This window comes from Dermacentor albipictus, chromosome 8 (genome assembly GCF_038994185.2).
Source record: "Dermacentor albipictus isolate Rhodes 1998 colony chromosome 8, USDA_Dalb.pri_finalv2, whole genome shotgun sequence".
NCBI classification, from domain to species: Eukaryota; Metazoa; Arthropoda; class Arachnida; order Ixodida; family Ixodidae; genus Dermacentor; species Dermacentor albipictus.
In genome coordinates, this window is record NC_091828.1 from 101,870,988 (window position 1) to 101,883,655 (window position 12,668).

A 12,668-nucleotide genomic window follows, 5' to 3' on the forward strand; every position below is an offset into this window, starting at 1 on the left:
CTATGCTATTCGAAGTAGGGTGTGCCGTTTACCTAAGGGGAGTCCACGTTTCAGCATTGAACAGAAGCACTGGCTGTATAAGCTTCTCCGTCGCTTGCTTCAAGACGGTCGGTGCGGACGCACACTAAGATACCAGTGTATTGCTAGACCAGATTCTTCACGTGCGTATAGGTTTACCATGCAGCAGTGGACTGACGTGCATGCATGTTGAACTACAGTAGTATGTAGGTCCACTTGATTAACCTGCACTTTCTGAACAAGATACAGCACCAGTCACGGCTAGAGCCCGATGGAACGGGTTAAGCCTTATCCATATGACCTAACTAACCATTTCATGCCGTCACCTGCACGCTACCGCACGTGAATCGCTTTGTTCAGTCTTCGTGGAGGACAACTGTTCGCTGCGCTCGCCAGAGCGGGCAGCGTGTACCATGATGACGGTTCCGCATGAGTTCGGCCGGCGAACAAAGTAGAAGATGGCGCGTGGCGCTAGTGCATAGCGCGAGACCAAGGGGCAGTGGATGCAACGCCTTGAACGTCATACACTTTAAAATCATGAAAGTCATTCCCCGGAGTATAGGGGTAGTCTGGAGGGCGCTCTAGGATGAAGATAATGGAATGACATAACACCAGTACTATGCGTGGTACGGAGGTTAACGCGTGCGTCAGGGTTTCACCACATCTGCCACAATCAGGTACCGGCGGATGTGCAGCCAGCACTCGTGGTTCAGTTTGTCGAACTGCTTGGCGCCGTCCTCTCGGGCGTGGCACACGACTCGTCTCTGCACGACGCCGACCAAACGCATGAACTCGTGCACGTCGGCGAGGCGTAGACTCCGCAGGCGTTTTCGGATCAAGGCCACGGCTGCGGCCTCGTCGCTCAGTGCCGCCCTGCGTCGAACGTTGTCCACGAGCTTCGGGTGCTCCGAAACGAGCTCCACGGCGCATGCGCAGTAGAGATCCTGGTCTCCCAACACGAACCTGGTCGCTCGCTCAACGAGGCTGCAGTTGCGTCGAACGATGTCCTGGACTGCGAAGGTGTTGGGGTAAGGTTTCAAGCAGAAGGGAATTTCGAGACGAAGCAGGCTGTAGTTTTGGTGAAATCGTGGCAATAGATGACGCAGGATGACTGCTTTGTTATCTGCTGCAATGTTGAGGGTGAGCTCGTGAAGGCGTCGGTTGCCGAAGACAGTGCCAGCGAGTGCTTCACAGTCCTCGTCACGTAAATTTACCGACCACTCCAAGGTTATCTTGGTGAGGCTTAGATTCGAACAGAGTGCCGTGCACATGTCGGAGATAGACTGAGCCAGAGGCTCATCGTCCCAGTCATCGTCGATGTCAACATCGATGTCCAGCCAGATTTCCTTGAGCGCTGACGCGCCATTTATGTAAGTGGCCAGTGATGCGTAAACAATGTCGTCCATGAAATCTACAGACACGCGCAGTGATGAGATGTCGTTGCAAGGAAGAAGGCGATGGAAGAAGCGCGGCACATGGACTGCGTCTTCGAAGTGCGGCAGATATACAGTGACACCTGTCACCTCAGGAAAGTCTGAAAGCGTTGGCGTATCCATGTACTCAACGTGATAGTACACAATGCCGACCTTATGGACAAGTCCGCTCTTCCTTATCGCGCTGCAGACTTCTTCCAGCCTGTCAACGTCCGGAAGATTACGCAGCGTCACGCTTTGAAGGCGCTGCCTGTTCGCGAGAGCTTCAAGTAAGAGACAGCAGTTTTCGGTTGTGGACCACGAGACGTCGAGGTCCAACTTCTGCAGCGAGTCGTTTTCCTTCACCGACGAGATCCAGGATCGATCGTCGGCGGCCTCTATGTCTTCGTCCCACTGCTGCTCGTCCATTATGTTGTCCTCCGCGTCAAGCCGCAGCGTCAAACAGCGGAGTAAGCGGTTGCGCGAGACGACCGTGGCGAACTGCTTGCAGTAACGGCTCGTGCTACGCCACTGGACGTCTAGTTCTTGCAGCGTCGTCATCGCCGAAATGGCTTCGGCCAGCGACTGCAAGCAGACGAATTCGTTATCGAATTCCGGCCCTCTCAGAGTGAGCTTCCTGAGCGTTGCGTTTTGTTTCAACAGATAATCTTCGAACGACGGCGACGACCCGTACAACAGACCGGAAGCGAAGACGCAGTCTCCGACGGCGACGTTCGTGATGGTGTGGTTCGTAATGAGAGCTTCGACGAGCTTCTTTGACGTGAACGAGTTCATGTGCAGCCCCACCACGTCTAGCGACGTGAGTCGGGCATCCCGTTGTTCCAGTAAGCAGACGGGGATCTTCATGCTGTCCGAGTAGTGCACGTAGCCTTGCGGAAACTGGAATACGGCCCTGCATTCCAGGGAGCGGGCTTGGGCGGCGAACTCGGGGAATAATTCTGGCTGATCGGTCGCGACACCGAAGACGGTGAGGCCTTCCAAACTCGACGAAGACTGCATGGCTTCGGCGAGCATGCCGGCGTTGGCCACGGCGTAGTTCAACTCCGCCGAGACGATGCATCGGTGCGCTCTGAACAGGCAGCGCAAGAGGGCGACGGCTGCTTCCTGGTTGGTGTGGCATGTTCTGCAATACGGGAACACCTTGCAAACGCCCGACACCGTCGCGACGCTGACGTCCCCGAGCTGGCTCCGTGCATCTTCTGTGAGCTGGAGGCCCACGTTCCACAGTACCTTGTTGAAGGCTCTCAGGTGTCGCTGTAGGTGACAGAAGCGTGTCTGGCCCCGCGTGCAGGAAAATATAACTATCTCGGCTTCAACGTTCTCACACTTCAATGAAAGCAGGGATAACGGGAGAACTGCCGAAGTCCTCGCCATATGGAAATCCAGCGTGTCCTCTCGCTGAGCGTATCTTCTTTTTTAGTAAAGGTATTGCAGCTGCTTGAAATTGTGCCTTTTTATATTTGCCGACCCTTGACACGTCCGTGCGGAACGCGATATAGTGAACCTCGGATAGTGCAATAACGTGTGCGAACCTTTGTTGTGCGGCCAAATTTAGGAGGCGGGTCACGAGGCTAGCCGCTAGTATGATAACAGACGTGGCATTCTTCTCGACAGCTCTTCGTAATCTGCGATATATGTGCTGCCGGTATGCCGTATCTACGCTAGAACGCCTGCTCTGTGCACACGACGTATCTTGAGCGTTTTTAAAGCTGCCAGGCGCAGAAACATGATTAACGTCAACGCGCATGCGCGCCTGCATTGCAGCTTCAATCGTGTCCGATTACTTCGGCTTTTCAGCGGGCGTTTGGTGATTTGCAACACCACGGTACCAGAGCACGTGAGGGTTGGCCCCTCCCGCGTCTAACCGTGGGCGGCTCAGCCGTGTCCGGGGAAAAGGGGATCCTGCGGGTTGAGCCCATGCCGGGTGTTTGGACCTTTACGGCCCCTCGGTGGAGGCAACACACCTGTTTGGCCTCGGCTTCACGTAGACGGCACGCCCGGACTGACCCAACCGGGGGAAATGGGTGGTTGCCATTTCCTATCCTCATAGGACTCCAATTTTTGTCTTTCTCTCTAGCCTTTACATCTTTCCTGTCTCCTACTCATTCCTTTATTACTTCCGATCTTCCTGGCAGCAAGGGTTAACCTTGTGTGGGTAGCCAACCTAGGTTATATCATAATTGGTTACAGTGGTAGCGTGCAGCTGGCGTTTGTAGGCCCTGTTTCTACAGGCCCTTCACCGTTCCCCCTGTATGGCTCCATGGTGGGTGGCTGGTGCTGTTTCCGAAAAATACCCTCTCACTTATGGCTAGTTCCTTCCCTCTACTACCTGATCGCTCCCTGAAGATTGTTCGCACCGAAGAAATCTTTGAATTTTTCGGACGCCAAAAATTAACCTTCCCGCGATTGCATGTCATCCACTATGAAAAACAAGAAAAACAAGCACGAACAATCTCAACTTTTGTCGTTTCGAAATCCCTAACTCAGGCGCTTGGACCAGGCTATAAAACATCAAAGATGGCTAGCGGCAATCTCCTTTTGGAACTCCGCGAGAAGAACCAACACGAGAAGCTGCATAAGCCTGTATCATTTGGAGATGTCCCAGTGACAGTGACTCCGAACCACACGATGAGCACCACCCGTGGTGTAGTTTGTGATTATGATGTGATGGCGCTTACGGACGTTGATCTATTAGACGGATGGAGCGATCAAAACGTAATCAATGTTAAGAGAATTATGCTAAGGCGCGATGGAAAAGAGATTAAAACAAAACATCGAATTCTTTTCTTTCGTTCAAGTGTGCTCCATGAGAGTATTGAGACAGGATATGTTTCGAAGACCCGGGTCAGACCATATGTTCCAAACCCTCTGAGATGTTTTAAAGTCCAGCGATTTGGCCACAGCTCACAGAACATGCCGCGGCCGCCAAACTTGCGCAAAATGCACTGCTCACGAGCAATCCGCTGAATCGTGTAAAACTCTCTCCACTGTGTGAACTGTGACATGGAGGACGCCGCGTACTCACGGTCGTGCCCATCATGGAAAAAAAATTCTCACAATGAAAGTAAAAGAACACATCTCATTCAAGTAAGCACGCAGGTGGGTGTCCTACCTTCCTAAAGTCTGCTTTGCCGAAGTGGCGCGTCAGGGGGGCAGCGCCACAACGACTCCCGGCGCCTGTCCGGGCCGCACCGAGTGAGCCGGGAGTATAGAATTTTAGTGCGTCCGGTATTCCGGCAAGCGCGGTTGGTTTGCTGGTTTAGGGCGTAAACCTGAGCGGCCAGATTGGTGGCGCCAGCTGGTGGCGCAAAGCTTAACCACAAAACAAAGATAATTACTATATTCTGCTTAGCCGCTGGTGCAAATTTTCGAGAGCGTCGTGATCGTGTTCACAGTTACGCCGCTGCCAAACATTTGCACCAGCAGCGAAGCAGGACATAGTGGGTTACTGCAGTTTTAGCTCTGTGTTTGCCTGGTTGAACTCTACGCCACTAGGCGGCTGAACTGCTCTGGCCGCTCACATTTACGCCCCCGCAAATCCGGCAATCCGCCAAAACAGATCCCGTTTGCCGGAATAGCGGACAGGCTAAATGTCTCTAATGGCGCCACCGGTCCCCTGGGCGGCTGCAGCCATCGCTGCTCTGCCGTGCCAGAAGGGGTCATCGACCTCCGGGCTGGTGGCCTCGAGGGTGTCTTCCATTGACACTAAGCCCCCTCGTCAAATGCAAGGCATGAAAGAGCGCGTGTCCAGCGCCTCGCTGGAAGCGATGGACGTAACACCGACCGTGCCGGCGCATTCAGCGCCTAAGGAGCGACGCGATTCTGTGGACCGCTCCAGAAAAGACAAATTCCGTGTCATGGCACCTGTAGAAGGCCCCGTGACCTAAATCTTGTGTCTACAACACACAGCAAAAACACTTCTCTCATAATGCAAACACAGACACTACAATGGAACGTGAGAGGACTTCTCCATAACCTTGACGATATCAGAGAGCTCCTCCATAGCTACAATCCGAAAGTGCTGTGTGCTCAAGCGACGCATATGAAGCCCGCAGAAACAAACTTTCTCCGACAATACATTTTTTGGAAAGATCGTGACGATGCTGATGCTTCGTCCTGTGGTGTAGCCATCGTAGTTGGTAAGAGTGCAGCATGTCGCTTACTTGAACTTCAGACGCGTCTTGAGGCAGTCGCCGCACAAGCAATCATTTTTAACAAGTTAGTTACAATCTGCTCGTTGTACATTCCACCTAATCAACAGCTAAAAAAACGGAATTGTATTGCCTAGTGGATCAGCTTCCTAAACCATACATGATCGCAAGTAATTCGAATGCCCACAGCAGTCTATGGGGAGACGCCCGGTGCGACACTCGTGGGCGACTCATCGAAAATTTTCTGGTAAGCTCTGGTGCATGCGTCTTTAATAAGAAAGAACCTACATATTTTAACTTCACGCCTAACTCGTACTCATCTATTGATCTGGCTTTTGACTCCGCTTCATTAATTCTTTACTTGAAATGGGAGGTAATCAAAAAATTCACTATGGAGTGACCATTTTCTTATATTACTCAAGCTAGCAGAGCAATATGACCGTTCACCACAAACGCCTCGATGGAAACTAGAAACGGCTGATTGGGAGCAATTTAATGAATCAACTTACTTAACTCTAGGTTTTGTCAATGATTTCACTATAGACGACGCAGTACATTATTTTACAGCTTTTATTATCGGCGCAGCAGAAAAATATGTTTCTCGAACAAATGATCGTTCATGTAAACGATGCGTTCCGTGGTGGAATGACGATTGCAGACAGGTGAAGAAGCAAAACAAGGCACGTGAGCCTTTCTCAGGACGGTCCCACAAACAGCCGGCGAGGGCGCGGAACAACCACACAACTGGCCGACCCCTAGCCAAAGAGGAACAGGTTCATCCCATTTGCACCCGAATAACCCCACCGTTCGGTGGCGTTAGCGGAGCAGCAGTCGTGCCATCTCTCTACACTAACCTGCAACGCCACCGCCCCCCGGCGGCGGTGCTTAGCTACGCGGAGAAGCCATATGAAAGGAGTCACGGGAACCTTGTGGGGAAAGTAACACCAGGGGACACGTGTCAGTTGAGCGTACATCACTACGAGACAAAGATGCTTCTTAAGCTTGTGGATCATCGGTACACTCGACCACCCCCCCCCCCCAATCTGGGTTGCAGAGGTAAGCGCATTTCTCGACACGTGCCCGGTCTATGAACATTGTTCACGCAATTCAATCAAAAAGCAAAGCGCACGCTTTAAAGCATTACGCGTACTATTACACTCCAAGGACAATTAGCAATCTTAAGATGACTGAATCCGCGTCTAGCACAACCGGATCAACATAGCGTGCTCCGCTATTACGACTGCCAAGTCGGGCGTGACGAAAACGGTGACGTCGAAATCACCTCGGCTTGCTCGCGAGCGTCCCCATTAGATTCTCTGGCAGTCAGAGGCGAGGTAGCATGACGTCACGAATTGAAGTGCACCGGCCTTGTGCTGTCTAGGAGGTGTTATTTTGGCTCAACTGTTACCGAGCTTGGGAGGAGACGTGCATGCACTGTTGGCTCTCTGCCTCTGTTAGATGAGCGTGCGCGCGCTTTATCACGTGACCTCCAACGCTCGGCGCGCGTCACTCGGCCCTAGGCCCATCCGCGCGGCTTCACCCAACCACTCGGAGAATAAGGACGCGCCCACTACATACAATGAAATCACTAAACACTACTACCTACAACGCAGACAGTATAGCACGCCACACCGCACGCTCACTCGAGCTCAAGGGGTTACACTCAGAGTGCTACAAACAGACACATACCCCACTCAAAGCAGATTACACCATTACATGCCTGAGCTCTACGACAAGTCTCATTGCACCAATTGCAATACGTCCCTTAACGTACATCATTTACTCTGGCCGTGCTCGCAAGCTCACGTAAACTACGACCAGGACAAGCGCAAGTTCGAAGAGGCAATCCGGAGTGAAGAACTCGCTCTCCAACTCTGGGCCGTCCAGCAGGTCCACGACGCCGCCAGGAACCTCAACCTCCCGGTTCCGTCGTGGGAGACGCCCACTCCATGAGAGCCCAAAGCTCTCGTGGCCTGCAGGACCTGAATAAAGTTGATTTCCTTCCTTCCTTCCCATCCTCGAAAGCTTATCCTCGCACCCGTAGCAACAATACGGCGCGCCGTGCGCTCATTCTTATTGCACTTTGACTTTATGCGGGACATCACGTCGACGGCGAAAATTTGCCGCGATTGTCTGAGAATTGCATAGAAATAAGTTTCACCAAAGATCGCTAAGCACTGCACAGGCATTCAAGACACGGCAGCTATGGGGCACCGCTCTTGGCCATCAGGCCGAGCACACTGCAAGTCTCCGCAGACTTAGTGGCTGTAACTTCTGGACCAGTTGCTTGGAGAGATGTTTGCGGTGCGGCCTGTGTTGACGCTCTACGAATGCTGCGCGGAAATTTCACGCCTCGCGATCCTTTCAGTCGAAGAAAAAAAAAGTGTAGTGATGGACGAGCTCGTTGTCTATTCCAGGCGGTTAATTATTGAGCCACTATACTGCAATGCAGAAAATGAAAAACCATTCCAATATGTAAAGATGGAATGGCAGCGAAAGCACTGCTTTTCGTTTGAGAGCTTTGGCTGTCGTCAGGTTTCGCTGCCATTCCATCTTGAAAGAGTGGAATGTTTCTTGCGTGGCGTCGCTGCGCCTCGCGCGGAAGTAAATCATGAAATCTGCGTAGGTTTTCCTGCCAAAAAATCGTGATGTGTATTCTGCACTGACTGACTGCTGCCGACTTGATGTTGAAAGTCGTTAGCTGTTAATCTTATGGTAACACTGACGCTTCAACGAAAACATATCAAGACGTAACCAGAAACTCAACAACCATTTTTGTAAGGGTCTGCTGGCTATCTCAGACTAATCTGAGTATTATGCTGTGCTATCATACAATGTGGTGGTGCATGCTTGCATGTAAGGTGATGTCTCAAAATCGGCGTTATCGAAAGATGCCCTCTAGACATCGCCCGTTCAGCTTACGGTTCATCGCTTACTGCGACGGCGGAAAGACGCGGACATGTAAAACAGAGAATCAAACTTGCGGCTGCAACAAACGTCTTTATTTACGCTTTTAAAGCATTTCCATGCCCTGGGCAACAAATATGACAAGTTCGAAAGCCTCGTCAAGTTGTAAAGTAGCGAAACTGCATTAACATTGTCGTGAGACAGTGGTGGCCTTTGAATGAGTAACGTCATCACCATGTAAAAGCAGCTCTGCCAAGTTTTTTTAGATTAATACACAAAGATATGAAACTTTTTCAAAACGTTGCTCCTAACACTCCGGCCATTTCGTATGAAGACAAAGAATTAATTCTTGAGAAAAAATGCTAGACGTCGGGCGTGATGCGTCAAGCACTGGAGTCATTGCGCTACGAGAAGGGACAGTGGAATAAATAGACAAGGGGCAATGACGCGGGCGCTGATTGACATTCACCGGCCCTTCTAGTCCGTGAATATGGTCGAGCAGCGAGTCAGTGAAAACTTCATTCTAAATTTCCGGCGATTTGGGTGGGGTGGGGCCATAAGCACCTCAGCCGAGGTGACGGCCTCGAGTCCTTGGACACGGGAGGCTTCCTCTGCGTGCTGGATGGCGCACAGTTGATCACCGAGGTCGTGGCTGTGCAGGGCGGCCTCCCAACGCGCCCCTCGGTTCGAGACTGCCACGTCGCCCCCGTTCGTGGGGAACTCCTGCTGCTCCCTACCGGTGCATGCCCGGCCACAGCATGTGCTGCAGCGTCGCTCTGGCTCCGCACGGTTTACAATCGTCGGACGAATAAATGTCCGAGCAGCAGAGGTGAAGGATAAGCTGTGATAATTACACCGAGTGCTACACCATGCAAGTCAAACTTCGCAAGTAGTCTGTATGTCGGTTACATCTATCCGTTCGAAATAAAAGTGAATAAAAAGTAAAAGACGAGAGCCCGCACCGCTAGCTACAGACTAACCGCTTTAGCAGTCGTTAGGTGCACTCTACACTGAAAACTCGGCTACCTACGCCCTTAGAAGTAGCGTTTGCAGTTTAGCTAAGGCAGGTCCATGTTTCAGCATTCAACAGAAGTGCTGGATGTATAAGCTCGTCCGTCGCTTGCTTCAAGTCAGTCAGTATGCACGCACACGAAGACACCAGTGTCTCGCTAGACCAGATTCTTCACGCGCGTATAGGTTTACCGTGCAGCAGTGGACTAACGTGCATGCATCTTGACCTACAGTAGATTATACGTCCATTTGATTCACCTGCACTTTTTGAACAAGATATAGCACTAGTCACTGCTAGAGCCCGATGGAACGGTTCAACATTATCCATATAACCTAATTAACCACTTCGACATGCCGGCACCCGCACGTGAATCACTCAGTTCAGTGTTCGTTGAGGACAGCTGCCGGTTCCGCATGAGTTCGGTCGGTGAACAAACTAGAAGGTTGCGCGTGCTGCTCGTGGTATACCGTGAGACTGAGCGGCAGTGGATGCATCGCCTTGAATGTCGTACACTTTCACGATTGTAAAAGCCATCCCTAGAGTAGGGGTTGTCTGGGAGGACGTTCGTACAAGAAGATAGTGGAATGACGTTGTACCAGTACCGTACGTGTCACGTAGTTGGACGAGGTTAACGGGCGCGTCAGGGTTTCAACACATCTGCCACAATCAGGTACCGGCGAATGTGCAGCCAGCACTCGTGGTTCAGTCTGTCGAACTGCGTGACGCCGTCCTCTCGTGCGTGGCACACGACTCGTCTCTGCACGACGCCGACCAAACGCATGAATTCGTGCACGTCGGCGAGGCGTAGACTCCGCAGGCCTTTTCGGATCGAGGCCACGGCTGCGGCCTCGTCGCTCAGTGCCGCCCTGCGTCGAACATTGTCCACGAGCTTCGGGTGCTCCGAAACGAGCTCCACGGCGCATGCGCAGTAGGGATCCTGGTCTCCCAACACGAACCTGGTCGCTCGCTCAACGAGGCTGCAGTTGCGTCGAACGATGTCCTGGACTGCGAAGCTGTTGGGGTAAGGTTTCAAGCAGAAGGGAATTTCGAGGCGAAGCAGGCTGTAGTTTTGGTGAAATCGTGGCAAGAGATGGCGCAGGAAGGCTGCTCTGTAATCGTCTGCATCGAGTTTGAGGGTGAGCTCGTGAAGGCGTCGGTTGGCGAAGACGGTGCCAGCGAGCACTTGACAGTCCTTGTCACGTAAATCTACCGACCACTCCAAGGTTATCTTGGTAAGGCTTAGATTCGAACTGAGTGCCGTGCACATGTCGGAGATAGACTGAGCCAGATTCTCATCGTCCCACTCGTCAATGTAATCATCGATGTCAACATCGATGTCCAGCCGGATTTCCTTGAGCGCGGACGCACTTTTTATGTAAGTGGCCAGCGTTCCGTAACATATTTTGTCCAAGAAATCTACAGTCACGTGAAGTGATGAGATGTAGTTGGAAGCCACAAGGCGATGGAAGAAACGCTGCACAGCGGCTGCGTCTTCGGAGTGCGGTAGATATACAGTGACGGCTGTCACCTCAGGAAAGTCGGAAAGCGTTGGCGTATCTATGTGGTCAACGTAATAGTCCGCGATGCTGACATTGTGGACCAGTCCGCTCTTCCTTATCGCGCTGCAGACTTCTTCCAGCCTGTCAACGTCCGGAAGATCGCGCAGCGTCACGCTTTGAAGGCACTGCTTGTTCGCGAGAGCTTCAAGTAAGAGACAGCAGTTTTCGGTGGTGGACCACGAGACGTCGAGGTCCAACTTCTGCAGCGAGTCGTTTTCCTTCACCGCCGAGATCCAGGGTCGATCGTCGGCGGCCTCTACGTCTTCGTCCCGCTGCTGCTCGTCTAATACGTTGTACATCGCGTCAAGTCGCAGCGTTAAACAGCGCAGTAAGCGGTTGCGCGAGACGACCGTGGCGAACCGCTTGCAGTAACGGCCCTTGCCAAGCCACTGGGCGTATAGTTCTTGCAGCGTCGTCATCGCAGCGATGGCTTCGGCTAGCGCCTGCAACCAGACGTATTCGTTATTGAATTGCGGCCCTCTCAGAGTGAGCTTCCTGAGCGTAGCGTTTTGTTTCAACAGATAATCTTCGAAAGACTGCGACGACCCGTCGCACGGACCGGAAGCGAAGACGCACTGTCCTACGGCGACGTCCGTGATGGTGTGGTTCGTAATGAGAGCTTTGACGAGCTTCTTTGACGTAAACGGGCTCATTTGCAGCTCCGCTACGTCTAGCGACGTGAGTCGGGCATCCCGTTGTGCCATTAAGTGGAAGGGGATCTTCATGCTGTCCAAGGAGTGCGCGTAGCCTTGAGGGAACCGGGATACTCCGCTGCAATCCAGAGAGTAGGCTTTGGCGGCGAACTCGTGGAATAATTCTGGCTGATCGCTCGCGACACCGAAGACGGCAAGGCTCTCCAAACTCGGCGAAGTTTCCAAGGCTTCGGCGAGCGTGCCAGCGTTCGCCACGGCGTAGTTCAACTCCGCAGAGACGATGCATCGGTGCGCTCTGAACAGGCAGCGCAAGAGGGTGATGGCTGCTTCCTGGTCGCTGTGGCATTTTGTGCAATGCGGGAACATCTTGCAAACGCCCGACACCGTCGCGACGCTGACGTCCCCGAGCTGGCTCCGTGCATCTTCTCTGAGCTGAAGCCCCAGGTTCCACAGTACCTTGTTGAAGAGTCTGAGGTGCTGCTGTAGGTGACAGAAGCGGGTCTGGCCCCGCGTGCAGGTAAATATAACTGTCTCGGCGTCAACGTTGTCGCACTTCAGAGAAAGCAAGGATAGCGGGAGAACTGCCGATGTCCTCGCCATATGGAAATCCAACGTGCGCTCCTGCTGAGCGTATTTTCCTAGTAAATGCGGTGCAGCTGCTTGAAATCGTGGCTTTTTATATTTGCCGACCCTTCAGGCGTCTGCGCGGAACGCGATACTGAACCGCGCATAATGCGATAATGCGTGCGAACCTCCGTAGTGCGGCCAAACTTAGGAGGCGGGTCACGAGGCCGGCTGATAATGTGATAACAGACGTGGCATTTTTTTCTAGACCTCTTCATAATCTGCGAAATCAGTTTATATTAATGAAGCATTGTTTCAGAAGTCTGCAGGCAGTCATTTCAAAACGATAGTTTGAATATTAGATGAGAAAA

The 12,668-nt window shown here is 52.3% G+C and overlaps 1 protein-coding gene across 1 annotated transcript; it reads right to left on the reverse strand.

Annotated features, from left to right (window-relative positions):
- Positions 1–10,035: 10,035 nt before the first annotated feature.
- Positions 10,036–12,414, reverse strand: LOC135913729 (uncharacterized). Its single transcript, XM_065446342.2, has one exon. It carries the CDS (start codon positions 12,331–12,333, stop codon positions 10,162–10,164), a length of 2,172 nt encoding a protein of 723 aa, XP_065302414.1. The 5' UTR covers positions 12,334–12,414; the 3' UTR covers positions 10,036–10,161.
- Positions 12,415–12,668: the final 254 nt, after the last annotated feature.

Excerpts from the sequence above, each read along its gene's own strand:
- LOC135913729 (XM_065446342.2), bottom strand. The coding sequence starts at position 12,333 with ATGGCGAGGACATCGGCAGTTCTCCCGCTATCCTTGCTTTCTCTGAAG.